This window comes from Littorina saxatilis, linkage group LG7 (assembly GCF_037325665.1).
Source record: "Littorina saxatilis isolate snail1 linkage group LG7, US_GU_Lsax_2.0, whole genome shotgun sequence".
NCBI lineage: Eukaryota > Metazoa > Mollusca > Gastropoda > Littorinimorpha > Littorinidae > Littorina > Littorina saxatilis.
Window position 1 is genome coordinate 7,591,587 of NC_090251.1, and position 15,677 is coordinate 7,607,263.

The 15,677-nt window shown below is 47.6% G+C and overlaps 1 protein-coding gene across 2 annotated transcripts in view; it reads left to right on the forward strand.

The window, feature by feature from the left end:
* The window catches only part of LOC138970602 (uncharacterized), a 244,468-nt gene that overhangs the window by 78,683 nt on the left and 150,108 nt on the right, over positions 1-15,677 (forward strand). For both annotated transcript variants that reach the window (XM_070343070.1, XM_070343071.1), the window contains exon 7: positions 702-806. In XM_070343070.1, the coding sequence (XP_070199171.1) occupies positions 702-806 (105 nt within the window). The remainder of the gene's footprint in view (positions 1-701; positions 807-15,677) is intronic.

Genomic DNA, 15,677 nt, shown 5'->3' on the forward strand with positions numbered 1-15,677 from the left:
TTAACTTGGCATATAACATCAAACATCACGTTAATCAACTGAGGCACTGCTTTATAATTACCGGACTAGCCGTTGACGCACAATAATGACTGCAATAACATTTTGTTTTGAAAAATTACAAGGTTACGCATGTAACGTTTTTGTTTGATTTTAAATGTTATCTCAGAACTTGGAGCTACAAGCAATGTGCATTGAATAGCGGTACTCTCAAGAATCTCGGATGAAACACTTAGGCTTCTTTAAATATGTAATTGAAACACGAGATGCGTGGGCATTTTATAGGATCAACGATGTTGCTATTCTATTGTGAACCCCTGGGATGTGTTCGGTGTGTAGATTGCTCTCGTAAAAGCCTGTCTCGCAAAAGCCTGTTCAGATCTTCACTCGGTTTTCCATGATCCTTCACAGGGCAACAGGGTTATTTTTAAAACCTAGGTCAGATATGTACTGGTTTTCCATGATCCTTCACAGGGCAACAGGGTTATTTTAAAGCCTAGGTCAGACATGTACTGGTTTTACATGTTCCTTCACAGGGCAACAGGGTTATTTTAAAACCTAGGTCAGACATGTACTGGTTTTACATGATCTTTCACAGGGCAACAGGGTCATTTTAGAAGCCAGGTCAGACATCTACTAGTTTGACACAATCCTTCACAATAACAACAGGGTCATGTTAAAAGCATGTGATGTGCTGTTTACAGTGTGTCTTCCCGGTCACTACTGGAAGCAGTCAGAAAGCCAATGTGTGCCATGCGGGTCGCCGTGCAATTACATTTGTGATAACCTTTATGGATGCAACATAATTGGTAAGTTGTTTTGAAGTACTAGGCATAACGATTATACAGTAGCTTAGATTCAACTGCCTTAGCAATTTCCTGTGATACCATGACAATTATGGGTTATAGCTAAACTGTAAGGCTGCTCTGATATCGTAACGATAATAGATGCAACGAAATTGGTAAGTTCCTGTGATCTGATAATAATTATATATGCAACGAAATTGGTGAGCTTGCGTTACATGATAATTATAGTACCTTGGATGCAACCAAAGCGTAAGTTGATATTATGCGATTCCAAAAGTGCATTTATCAGAAGCAACTAACCACCATTATATTCAGTCGAAGCGAGATGATACACTCGCCCATTTGGTTTTTTTTCGAAAGCCGATATTACTACAAATTGAATGGATAATTCTGGGAAATGGTTCACTGGAAGTACTTGATAACTACATTCCTTTGATTAACTGGACTTTTAATACACCACTCAAAACTTTTAGAAGTAATTGAAATGAATAAAATAACAGAATTACGAGTTGAGAAAATAAAGAAAATTGGAAAATTAAAATTCAGAAATCGGATCAACATTAGGACATTGAGCTGTACTAACTCTTACCAGATTTAAGCCTTCCGGACTTTCACTTTTTGAGTTATCTGAAGATGTAGGTACACAAAAACACCCCAGATCATCGTTGACCTGAAGAATTCAAGTACAGCCAGGTTCAGGACAATCGCCATTCTGAAAAGCGTTCGTAACATTGACTATTCCAGAGGGGTTATTTGGAACACAGTTGGGAAGAGAAGATAAAAGTCGGACCATACAACAGGTATACGTACCAGACACTTTGTGGAACGATCATGCACAAACTGAAGTTTATGCTCACTAAATATGAAGATAAAGCTGAACTCAAATTGACAGATACAATGACTTGCTTCATGTTAAGTCCGTCCACTTTTTATCCTACATACGTGAGAGAGACACCCGTGAGATAATAATCGTTCAAATCAGACGTGTGTATATCATGTAAATGAGGTCATGTCAAGCAAGTCTGGCAGGGACTTGTTTTTCCACTGCTTATGATGCCAAAGTCACCGAGACAAACGTCATTAAAGAAACAAAAATTGCGCTCGCTAATTACCCTCGATGAATCTTTAGAACTAACACGTCACGCCACACTTTCAGCGTGACCTTTCTTTGCTTTGACGTTGTCACGTTTCAATATATCACTTAAGGTGATTATGAACCGGTTAATTACTACTAATTAACTAACCACACCACGATCCACTCTCGCAGTCATACAACTAAATAGAGTCAACAAAAGTATAAGTTTCAGACGCCTGTTTATGTATAAACTCGCCACCTCCCTCGAGCCTTCACTCAAAATATGTTCCTTTTACGTTCTCAACACGTAAAAAACCCGTGATCACTGACAAAATGCCAGTAGTATATAGAAAATTATAGTAACACGCTGATCCCGTGTAAATACAGTCAAATGAGAATGTTCTGTTCAAAAAGCTCTAGTTCATGCAGGGGTCACACACCCCACGTTGTCACTACTCCAATGAAATCACAGATAAGAAAAGACAACGGTGGTCAACGGGGTGCGTAAGACACGGTGCACTTAGCTTTCTTTCTGTATGCTGGTTAGCCGGTATGCTGGTTAGCCGGGTTGCTGGTTAGCCGGTTTGCTGGTTAGCCGGTTCGCTGGTTAGCCGGTCTGCTGGTTAGCCGGTCTGCGTAGCTTCCTCAGGTCCCAGCTCGAACGTCTGCGGCTAGCAGTGTCCCGCCAAAGGCAGCCGTGCAGCAGTTACAGGAACACGAAACGAACGAAGGCTGCAAACAGAAAGCATCGGTGCACTAAACATGTCAGCTACCCCTCACCCACCACCTTAAAACATGTCATCTTTAAATATCTCATCGAGCACGTGGGCCTGCACAAAACGGACTTTTTACAACAACAAAACAGTCATTTTCCGTCCTTCTCTCCCTATCTGCAAAAACCATATACAGATTAGTATTTTAGCGTCACAGAGAGTAAATTATGCGCTAACCTGGAAAGAACAACAGAGAGTAAATTATTCCACAACACAGACTCATCAACAGCGTTAAATAATGATTTATTACCTCAAAAGCCTATGATTGTACTCTCAATGGAAGCAAAGTCCGCCTCCTCCCTGGAACAGCCTCTGTTCGTCAACAGTGACCAAAAACCTCCAGAACCCCTTGTCGAATCCTTATGCGAAAGCCATCGCCGACGAAGGAAAGTTGACGACTTGTCCTCAGCAAAGTACTGGCAGTGAGACAGGAAAAACTAGTGGAAGCTCCCCTAGAGTGCCGAATACAATATTCGGTGAAAAACCATCATACTCTAGAAACTGTGTATTAGATCCTTCCCCTTCTGCCGCTGGGTGTCAAGTGCGCCGCCCTTGTGTCTCTCTCAGACAACCTAGCCAATAACACGTGACTGACCTTGTCACAAAACCAGTCCAGCTATACACAATTCTGCCTCCCAAGCAGAAAAAAGACACGAGAAACTCAATCCCTGAAAATCCCGTGTGCGCTGTCAGCGAAAAACCGTCAGCCCTATGACAGCAGAAACCTCCACTGTAAAACTCGTGCGCAGCAAACCCTCCGTGTTCATTGAGCACTGTCAGCAAACTCTGCTGTAGCCCAATATCACGTACAGGCGCTTTCTATCATAATCGACCAAGAACAGGCACTCCACTGAGTGACACTTTCTTGGTCTCTGTCACCCGATCGTGACACACCTCCCCTCTTCAAGACGAAACCTCGGTTTCGCTCACAGTCATGTTCTCCTCTACAGCCCGAGAGAGAAAGTCAGCTCCAACATTGTTGGCGCCCGGAATGACGCGTACCGTGAATTGGTACGGTTGGAGAATCAACGCCCAGCGCATAAGTCTGGCGTTTGCCAACCTTGCAACCTGAAGATATTGCAGAGGTTGATGGTCTGTTTCCAGACAGAAAGGTCGTCCTCAAGAACGAGCAACCCCTCGTTTCACCCCTGATGACTGCAACCTTCTCTGTCTTCTTGTCTTTGTTCTTCTGGTCTTTGTTCTTCTCCCCGTAGGCTGTCCTCTCTATGTAGGCGCGCAGCAGGTTGGCGTGGTACAGGCGTGCTTTCCCGTGCATCATGATCCTGTAGTCGTTCTGGCCCACCCTCGCTGTCACCTCAAAAGGTCCTTGCCACTGCAGTTGTAGCTTGTTGTGTTTGACAGGTAGAAGTAGCAACACCCGTTCTCCAATCTTGAAGCTGCGCGGCCGTGCCTTGCGGTCGAATCCTCGCGCGTAACGCTGTGCTGCTCTTCCCAGGTTCTCTTGAGCCAGTTTGCAGGTCTCTTCAATCCTGTTCCTGAGTTCTACTATGTAGGTCGCTGTCGTCTGCACCTCCTCGTCAGCTTCTTCGTCCGTCCAGGCTTGACGCAGGATAGCCATGGGACCGCGTACCTGTCTGCCGTACAACAACTCAAATGGGGAAAAACCCAAGCTCTCCTGAGGAACCTCGCGGTATGCAAAAAGCAATGCTGGGATGTACCTGTCCCACGTGCGTGGTTTCTCCTGAGCTAGTTTCCTCAGCATGGTCTTCAAGGTGCCATTGAACCTTTCCACCAGTCCGTTGCACTGAGCATGGTAAGGAGTGGTGAAATGCTGCTCCAGTGATAGCAGTCGTGCTGCCTCCGCCATCACTCCTCCCGTGAACTGCGTGCCTCTGTCGGTGAGTACCTCTGATGGAATTCCCAGCCGGGACCACATAGTAACCAGAGCCTCAGCTACTCGCGTGGCTTCAATCGATTTCAGAGGGATCGCCTCTGGGTATCGAGTAGCGTAGTCCACCATGGTCAAAATGTATCTGTTTCCGTCCTCAGACGCAGGCAAGATGGGCCCGATGATGTCCACTGCCACCCGACGAAAGGGTTCGTCGATGAGCGGCATCTTCTCCAAGGGGACCTTCCTCACCCTTCCTTTGGCCACCACCTTCTGGCACTTATCGCAGGACGCACAGAAACGTCGGACATCCGTGCAGATGCCTGGCCAGTAAAAGTGGCGCCAGACACGATCCGTGGTCTTCTTGGTACCAAGATGACCTCCCAGAATCGAGTCGTGTGCCGTTGCCATGACACCCTCGCGAAACTCGCGAGGCACGACAACCTGTTTGAATGTACCTTCTTGGTTGCTGAACTCACGGTAGAGCAACTTCTTGTCCCTGAGGAACCTTGACCTCCCATGCTTCCCGCTCAGCTTCACCTTCCCCGACTTCGCGTGCTCCCGAGGAGTCGCTAATGTCGGATCAGATGCCTGAGCCTTCGCGAGAAGCGCGGGGGTCACGTTCCCCAGGGCAGCTCGTGCCGCAGGTAGGGGTTTGAGAGGTTTGTCCTCTCGCTCCGCCTGTGCCCGCGTGAGCACTGAAATGACGTCGGGAGACCGATAAACGGGAACCTCCCTGGTGACGCCGTCCACAAACTGAACCCGGTTTCCGATGAGCAGGTCGCATGGAGGATCGTCCATGACGACGGCCACAATGGTCCCCGTGAACAACGGTGTTACGACCTTGATCACTGCCGTGTTCAAGTCGTAAGCGTGAGATGCCTCGGCCATTCTCACCCTGATGCTGTCTCCTGTGTAGGCCATAGCTGGAACTAGACTTGCCCGAACCACTATCATGTCTGCCCCTGTGTCCCGCAGACCTTCGCCCTTCACTCCGTTAACGTAGACGTTGCAGTGGGGCTGGAAATGTTTCCTGGAGCACGGAACGCAGAGTTGTGGAATGGTGCATGAGCTCGTGACGTCCCTTAGCTCCTCACTGCCAACAAAGTGTACGCCCTTCTGGTCAGCCTGTCTCCTGTGGCAGTCCTTCTTCACGTGGCCCCGCTTGTTGCAGTAGTAACACTGGATGTCAGATCTGGAACTTGATCCCTTGTGTCCCTGATCGTCCTTCCCGTCCTTGGGTCCTGAAGAACCTGAATTTCCCGATTTTCCCGGCCGTGAGCCTGAAGATTTGCCGGAGATCGCTTGGGCGTCCTCGTGTACTCTGATCCAGTCGGCTGCCTCCTGAGTAGTCTTTGGCTGGTGCTCCTGCACGAAGGTCACCACCTCAGGTCGCAGGCTGGACATCAGTTGTTCCATGACAATGAGGTCGGCAAGGTCGTCGACGGTCCAGTTCTTCTCGGCCATCTCCACCCAGCGCCGCAGGTAGAGATTAAGGCGTGCCACAAACTGATGGCTCAGCTCGCCGCTCAGTCTCTTGCTGTTACGCAGACGACGTCGGTAGGCTTCAGCAGTCAGGTTGAAGCGCTGGAGTAACGCCTTCTTTAGTGCCTGATAGTCTCTCGCCTCGTCGTCATCCAAAGCGTTGTAGAGCTGCAATGCGCGTCCCTTTAAGCAGGTGCTAAGGCGGCTAGCCCACGTGGCCTCTTCCCACTTCTGGTCAGATGCAATGCGCTCAAACCGGCGTAAAAAGTCGTCGAGCTCGTCCTTGTCATCGTCGAACGTCGGCAGTCTCGTACGGTCGGCAACAAACGTCGGCGCGCTAGCCTGAGTAAGCGTACCCTTCTCGGCCTGTAGCCTAGCTAGTTCTAGCTGGTGATCGCGATCCGCCTGTTCCTTCCGGTCTAGTCTGTCACGTTCGTCTTTCTTTTCCTGTCTGTCAAGTTCGGCCTGTCGTTCGGCCTGTCGTTCCCTTTCTTGTCTTGCAAGTTCATCTTTCTCTTTCTTTTCTTGTCTGTCCCGTTCGGCCTGTCGTTCTTGTCTGTCAAGCTCGTCTTTCTTGTCTTGTCTGTCACGTTCGGCCTGTCGTTCCTGTCTCTCAAGCTCGTCTTTCTTATCCTGTCGGTCACGTTCGTCCTTCTTGTCCTGTCTGTCACGTTCGGCCTGTCGTTCTTGTCTGTCAAGCTCTTCTTTTCTCGTCTGTCGCTCTATGTCTTCCTTACGTTCTAACTCCTTGCGCTTACGCAAACTACGCGCTCTAACGCGTGCGTCTCGCTCTGTCTGTTCCTCGCTACCAGGAGTCTCAAAAGTTAATCTCTTCGTAGGAGATCCCCCTGTAGCCATGGTTAGTTTTAGCAAAGCTTTATTACCAAAGTAAGTCTAACGCAGCTATAGCTAGAACACGCGGTGATGAAAGCGATGGATACAAAAATCCAGCAACCAGAAAATGCAGAAGAAAAATCCAAACGGTGTAGAACAAATCGCGTAGCCTACTTTATGGCTGCTTTTTGCGGTGAAACAAAGTGTTTCCCACAGCCGTGGCCTACTTTATCGGCTGCTTTTTGCGGTGAAACAGAGTGTCTCCCACAGCCTTGGTTAGGACAGAAGTCCTCGGACCCTTCCCCCCCAAAATTCCAACAAAGTCAAAATATGGAGAAAAATCCAAGTAAAACAAGACGGTAGAAATGTAACCTGTTACAGAATGCGAAACAACAACGTAGAGAAAACTGAGTAAAACGAATAACAAATCCGCTAACCCCGCTCAGCTCTCTGCAACGGAAAACTCTGAACGTACAACAACAAAGATTCACAAACAAAGGAAAGGGAAGTAATCACAGTTAGCGCATACAATAACTCACAAATTACGATTTACATTTCCTGCAAGATGTGAATCGCTTAAGGTGTGGTATATGATCAAAACTATACAAAAAAGGGTAGCACCAAGCAGAAAATAAGTCGAGCACTGACGAGATTATCTGCTCTTAGTTATCCTTAATTGGTGGGTCTTTATCAGTTGGAAATTAACTGAGTAAATCCCGGCTTGGCCCCCATGTGTCACGTTTCAATATATCACTTAAGGTGATTATGAACCGGTTAATTACTACTAATTAACTAACCACACCACGATCCACTCTCGCAGTCATACAACTAAATAGAGTCAACAAAAGTATAAGTTTCAGACGCCTGTTTATGTATAAACTCGCCACCTCCCTCGAGCCTTCACTCAAAATATGTTCCTTTTACGTTCTCAACACGTAAAAAACCCGTGATCACTGACAAAATGCCAGTAGTATATAGAAAATTATAGTAACACGCTGATCCCGTGTAAATACAGTCAAATGAGAATGTTCTGTTCAAAAAGCTCTAGTTCATGCAGGGGTCACACACCCCACGTTGTCACTACTCCAATGAAATCACAGATAAGAAAAGACAACGGTGGTCAACGGGGTGCGTAAGACACGGTGCACTTAGCTTTCTTTCTGTATGCTGGTTAGCCGGTATGCTGGTTAGCCGGGTTGCTGGTTAGCCGGTTTGCTGGTTAGCCGGTTCGCTGGTTAGCCGGTCTGCTGGTTAGCCGGTCTGCGTAGCTTCCTCAGGTCCCAGCTCCAACGTCTGCAGCTAGCAGTGTCCCGCCAAAGGCAGCCGTGCAGCAGTTACAGGAACACGAAACGAACGAAGGCTGCAAACAGAAAGCATCGGTGCACTAAACATGTCAGCTACCCCTCACCCACCACCTTAAAACATGTCATCTTTAAATATCTCATCGAGCACGTGGGCCTGCACAAAACGGACTTTTTACAACAACAAAACAGTCATTTTCCGTCCTTCTCTCCCTATCTGCAAAAACCATATACAGATTAGTATTTTAGCGTCACAGAGAGTAAATTATGCGCTAACCTGGAAAGAACAACAGAGAGTAAATTATTCCACAACACAGACTCATCAACAGCGTTAAATAATGATTTATTACCTCAAAAGCCTATGATTGTACTCTCAATGGAAGCAAAGTCCGCCTCCTCCCTGGAACAGCCTCTGTTCGTCAACAGTGACCAAAAACCTCCAGAACCCCTTGTCGAATCCTTATGCGAAAGCCATCGCCGACGAAGGAAAGTTGACGACTTGTCCTCAGCAAAGTACTGGCAGTGAGACAGGAAAAACTAGTGGAAGCTCCCCTAGAGTGCCGAATACAATATTCGGTGAAAAACCATCATACTCTAGAAACTGTGTATTAGATCCTTCCCCTTCTGCCGCTGGGTGTCAAGTGCGCCGCCCTTGTGTCTCTCTCAGACAACCTAGCCAATAACACGTGACTGACCTTGTCACAAAACCAGTCCAGTCCAATTCTGCCTCCCAAGCAGAAAAAAGACACGAGAAACTCAATCCCTGAAAATCCCGTGTGCGCTGTCAGCGAAAAACCGTCAGCCCTATGACAGCAGAAACCTCCACTGTAAAACTCGTGCGCAGCAAACCCTCCGTGTTCATTGAGCACTGTCAGCAAACTCTGCTGTAGCCCAATATCACGTACAGGCGCTTTCTATCATAATCGACCAAGAACAGGCACTCCACTGAGTGACACTTTCTTGGTCTCTGTCACCCGATCGTGACAGACGTAATAGATTGCACGAGGCTTTAGAAGAGATCGAGGTTCCAAAACAAGCGTCTTCAATTTATCTGCCTCGACTGCAGGACACTTTCAGTAAAATACACGTAAGTACAGTATGTAGGATAAACAGAATACTACATGGCTTGCTGTGTCGTACCAGATTTACACTCGTTGCTTTTTCAAATAGTGAACAGCTCGCTTTCGCTCGCAGTTCAATATTTAAAAAAACAACTCGTGTAAATCTGGTACGACACAGCAAGCCATGTAGTATTCTCAATGTACCCTACTTCGCTTCACAAGTTTTGACATGCGAAGCTACGCCGTATAGCTCCGCGACGATTCACGATGGACGTAGAAATCATACTCAAAAGAGCAGAGTGCATACATTCCCTTGGACTTCGCGAAGCTATGCTGAAAGTAGTTCAATTAAGGGACGAATTCTCGTTCCGGAAGCTTCGCGAAGTCGACTTCGTCCAATTTAAGGACAGGCTGAAAGGTCACACTTGCAAATAGCGCGCAGAATGTATCAATGACATGCACGCTCGGAATCCATCGGGAACGGCTTGATCCTGCATGTAATGGATGTTTTCAAGTCACCGATTGTCTAAGGTTGGTTTTTGTACACCTGCTCCTTCAGATAACTCCAAACGTAACAATCTCAATTTTTAAATAGTGCAAACAAAAAGACAACTTTATCTACTTCTTCTTCTTCTTCTTCTGCGTTCGTGGGCTGAAACTCCCACGTACACTCGTGTTTTTTGAACGAGTGGAATTTTACGTGTATGACCGTTTTCTTTATCTACAATGGTAAGACGTTGTGATATAATAAAATATAAGCTGAAGTTAACGTTAATGCACACCAAATATGAAGTAATTCATTGTCAAGATGCAGAAGTTATTAGCAATGTTATTAGTTGCATATGTTATGGGTCACCCTGCAGAATAATGGTCATGATTAATACATCTTTGAGTAATTCACTAATACAGCCACATTATGGTTGCAACGTAATTGGTAAGTTGATGTTTTATTACTATGTGCTCTGATTTTACACAATACATCCCTTGGACAATACTGTTTGTCTGCCATTTACTTTTCGCACTCCCTTCAGTAATTAGCAGAGTATTACTCTTAAATAATGACCATACTAACACCGCGTGGGACCCCCAGATAGGTCCAATATTATTTACCGCGTGTCTTCTGGTACCCAGTTAGCCGATCTGGATCCGATATATGGGTACTATTTATGGTGACCTAGAATGAAATAGAGTGAATGTGTGTACGCAGTTCGGTGAGCACTCTGTTTGGTTGTTGTGTTGGAATGTATTATGTATTGAATGTACTCAAGCCCGGCAACATTCCTGTGTACTGCACGTGGGTGTGATACAATCGTGTGTCGTATGTCTTATGTCTTAGTAAGGTCTCACACTTGAAGGATTGTTATGGCCACTGGGATGTTTCTCGTTAAGTTTAAAGGTCATGGAAAGGTAGATTGCGGGTTAGTAGGCAGACGTGCATTAAACGAGAAGTAGTTTACCACCATTACCTCCAATCGACGCGTGGTAATACAATCACCTATTGGGAGTTTCCCCATAGCCGATGTTACTTAAAGGCAGAGTACGCCTCCCGTAAACCATCACAGATACTGTTAGACTTTTACACACAGAACGCCTCCCGTAAACCATCACAGATACTGTCAGACTGTTACACACAGTACAAACATCCTTTCATTTACACACGCTCCGCTTTTGAATGTCCTAGGTGCCCTCCGTAAAGAGCGAGCAATTTTCAAAGATTTTTTTCTGCGTGGTTTATCTTACCCCTGAGCCATCGCGAACCCATGTGATCCAGTTTCCTTTTTGACTCACATGCGAAGCAAAAGTGAGTCTATGTACTCACCCGAGTCGTCCGTCCGTCCCCCCCGTCCGGACGTCCGTCCGTCCGCCCGGCCGTCCGGAAAACTTTAACGTTGGATATTTCTTGGACACTATTCAGTCTATCAGTACCAAATTTGGCAAGATGGTGTATGATGACAAGGCCCCAAAAAACATACATAGCATCTTGACCTTGCTTCAAGGTCAAGGTCAAGGTCGCAGGGGCCATAAATGTCTAAAAAACAGCTATTTTTCACATTTTTCCCATTTTCTCTGAAGTTTTTGAGATTCAATACCTCACCTATATATGATATATAGGGCAAAGTAAGCCCCATCTTTTGATACCAGTTTGGTTTACCTTGCTTCAAGGTCAAGGTCACAGGAGCTCTTCAAAGTTGGATTGTATACATATTTTGAAGTGACCTTGACCCTGAACTATGGAAGATAACTGTTTCAAACTTAAAAATTATGTGGGGCACATGTTATGCTTTCATCATGAGACACATTTGGTCACATATGATCAAGGTCAAGGTCACTTTGACCCTTATGAAATGTGACCAAAATAAGGTAGTGAACCACTAAAAGTGACCATATCTCTTGGTAGAAAGAGCCAATAAGCACCATTGTACTTCCTATGTCTTGAATTACCAGCTTTGTGTTGCATGACCTTGGATGAACTTGAGTCAAGGTCACATGTATTTTGGTAGGAAAAATGTGTAAAGCAGTTCTTAGTGTATGATGTCATTGCTAGGTTTAGTTATTTGACCTTGACCCTGAAGGTCAAGGTCATGTAAAGGTCAAAGTCAAGCATGTGAGTCGTATGGGCTTTGCCCTTCTTGTTTCACAATGTAGTCGTCAGTTTTTGAGTTCAATGCGACTCGCTTTAAGCTTATCTGCAATAGCACGTTATTGTGTACTGCTGAATCTAAACGCAACAATCAATCAATCAATATGAAGCTTATATAGCGCGTATTCCGTGGGTACAGTTCTGAGCGCTTGCCGAAGAGTTGTCAACACAGGACTAACAAAGAAACTAACATCTACAGACGGACACAAACCCTATCACACACTAGCAAACCCTGATAAACATACAACAAACAACTGTTTAACAACAATGTACACATCAATAGCTAGGTCCAAACAAAATAATATCAAACACAAAGAAAACACCTCTCACAGAGCACAGCACAGGAATGTCTTTTGGGGCACAACACATCACGTCGAACATGAAAGTCGCAGCCAGCTACGGGAAGAACTGAGTCTTCAACCTACTCTTGAACGCGTCAAGAGAGGGGCTCTGGCGAAGCTCAAGCGGCAGGGAGTTCCAGACGGAGGGGCCCGCGGAGGGAAATGCACGCTGACCAGCAGATGCGAGTTTCGAGCGAGGGATGTGAAGGCGGAGTGGGTCAGCAGCAGAACGAAGGGGACGGTCGGAGGGCTGGGTGTACAGGTCCAGGGAGGATTGAAGGTACTCGGGAGCAGAGTCGTTGAGACACTTGTAGACCAGAGTGGACAGTTTGTAGGAGATTCGGGTGTTGACAAGGAGCCAGTGCAAGGAGCGAAGTAGGGGGGTGATGTGGTCTCGCTTCGTCTTCCTCAACATCAGCCTGGCAGCAGCGTTCTGGACTCGTTGTAGGCCATGAATGGATGAGGCGGGGAGGCCAGCCAGAAGGGAGTTGCAGTAGTCCAGACGACTGAAGATGAGGGAGACAACCAGCTTCACACAGGCGTCGTGGGTGAGGTAGCGACGGATGGACGGTGGAAAAAGCAGGTCTTGATGATGAAGGAGATGTGTGTCTGCATGGAGAGAGTGGAGTCGAGAAAGACGCCAAGGCTCTTGACAGCAGGGGAGAATGGAACAGTCGCGTCATCCAGCTGGAGGTCGGTCACAGTGAGGGAAGCAATCTTCTGTCGTGTTCCAACGAGAAGGGCCTCTGTCTTCTCACTGTTCAGCTTCAACTTGTTCTCAGTCATCCAGTTCTTGATGTCAGTGAAACAACTGGAGATGGATCCCAGGAGATGGTCAACGTCCTCCGGCTTGGCGCTGTTCTGGAGCTGCGTGTCATCGGCAAAGGAGTTGTAGTTCAAGCCGTGGCGTTCGATGACCAGGGAGAGGGGTTGGGTGTACAGGGTGAAAAGGACAGGGCCGAGGACAGACCCTTGTGGGACGCCGAAGCGGACAGGGACAGGCTGAGAAGAGAACGAATCAGTGGTGACAGTCTGAGAGCGGTTCCGGAGGTAGTTCCGGAACCAAGAGAGGGCGGTGTCGTGAATGCCGAAGGTGGAACTGAGGCGATCGACGAGTAGCTGATGGTCGATCGTGTCGAAGGCCGCGGAAAGGTCCAGCAGCACAAGGGCAGAGACGAGACCGCTATCTGTTGCGTTCAGGAGGTCCGTGGTGATTCGTAGGAGCGCCATCTCGGTGCTGTGGTGGGGGCAGTACGCTGACTGGTACACTGGCATCAGCGAGTTCCGAGACAGGTGGGCGCTCAACTGCTCCAGGATGATACGCTCCAGAAGCTTGGAGAGGAAGGGCAGGTTGGACACAGGACGGTAGTTCTTCAACTCGTTGACGTCAAGGCCGGGCTTCTTGATGATTGGGCGGACAACGGCAGACTTGAAGCAGTCGGGAACGACGCCTGTGGCCAGGGAGATGTTGATGATATATGTGATACACGGCAGGAGCTTGTCCAGACACTTGGTGAAGAGGAAGCCTGGCAGGGGGCTAGCTCGCAGGTCTTGATGGCCGTCTTGGTGATGAGTCGCTTGACGTGGTTTTGAGTGACAGGCTGAAAGCACGTGAGGGGGGAGCCGGAGAAGGAGGGTGAGGGTGGGGACGGGACGAAGGGCTGCTGATCGAGTGTTCTCCGAAGCTTGTCAATCTTGTCCTTGAAGAACTCCGAGAATAACTCCGGGATATCTTGTGGTGGGTGAGCAGTGGGTAAGGGGGCAGCGGGGGAGGAGCCCAGGTGAGAGGACATGATGGAGAACAGCTCCATGGATGATGAGGCGTTGGTGGAAGTGCTCGACCTTGGCAGCAGTGATGGCTTGCGTGACTCGAAGCAGCGCATCCCTGAGAATCTGCTGGTGAACCTCCAGGCCAGAGTGTCGCCATGCACGCTCCGCTCGCCGTCTCTTGATCTTGGCGGCTGTGATGTCCTCAGAGAACCAGGGAGTCGGCTGTCGCTCAGAGACTGCGCATAGGGATGGCGGGGCGTGTTTGTCGAGGAGCTGGCGCAGAGTCAAGCTGAAGAAATGGGCGGGGTCAGAGGACGGATCTCGCTGGGCAAGCAGCAGGGCAGCTTCGTCTCCAAAAGCATCTGTCTCAATGTCTCGTAGCTTGCGACGTGTGCCCATCTTTTGCTTCTGTGCTGGCTTGGTGATGTTGACGACGAAGTTGATGGCAGTGTGGTCGGAGACAAAGTGGTCGTTGGCGACGAGGCTGGAGACCAGATTGTCCGAGGGTCGAGTGACAATCCAATCCAGGATGTGGCCACGGGAGTGGGAGGGAAAGGGAACGACCTGGTCCACACTGTAGCTGTCCAACAGCGCACGGGCCCGCTTGGTGTCAGCGTTGGCAGGGCAGTCCCAGTGGATGTTAAAGTCACCGAGGACGATGGCGCTGTGGGACGTCACGTTGTAGTGGTCGAGGGCTTGGGAGAACTCGTCGAAGAAAGTAGAGTCCTTCAGCTTGTTTTTGGTGTTAGGGGGAGGGCGATATATACACAGGAAGGTGAGGGTGGTGGTGGTGGCGACCGTCATCTCCACGGCTTCGAACAAACGGCTGCGATTCACACGAACTAGAGCGGTGGCAGTTGACAGTTCAGAAAAACGGGCGCTATAGGCTCAACCGTCGTCTGCTACGAGAAAGACGGTTTGCGTGACACATTTCCGGGCTTTTCTTTTTTCAAACTTTCAAAACTTCGAATTGTACTGATCTTGTCTTGATAACAACAAAAAAAGTTTATGATTTAAGAATGATTGTGTAACAAGCTGTCAATTTATTATTTAGATTTAAAAAAGTTAGTTCTAGCGCCAAAACGAGGCGCCTGATTTGCCGATCAGACGGTCCACGAAAATAAATTCTTTGCAAATTGCTCGCTCTTTACGTAGGGCACCTAGGATGTTCTCAAGCGGTGAGTGTTTAAACGAAAGGGTGTTTGTACTGTGTGTAAAAGCCTGACAATATCTGTGATGGTTTACGGGAGGTTTATTGTGCCTTTAAAATAGGTTGAGTAATTCTGGGTAATCGTTCATCAGAGCTATGTACTCGATATATCTGCAACCTTTTGATAATTCGATCTTCAATACATCACTCGAACCTTTTAAATTAATTAAAATGAATAAAATACAAGAATTTCGAATTGAGGTTACCGTCCAAAGACTTCGCTTTCAGACACTCTATCAACTGACCTATTCGGGCACGTAACCAAGAGTACTGTTGACACGTGGGTTCTCGAGCATGTGTCAGTATCGACTCGTCGGTTTCTGAGTTTCTCCCTTCGTATTTGCGTACTCTACGTTCTGTCGATCTCGCTGTTCGAAGTTAAGTTGATAACTGACCTTATGCTCCCGTTCACTTCGTATCAGTTTTGAGGGCAAACTCAAGTAGCATGCATTTCAAGTGTAACCGACAATACGTTGGCCGTCCAGCTCCGCAGTGCATTGACCAATCGCCAAAAGGCGCTGACGTCATGTCATG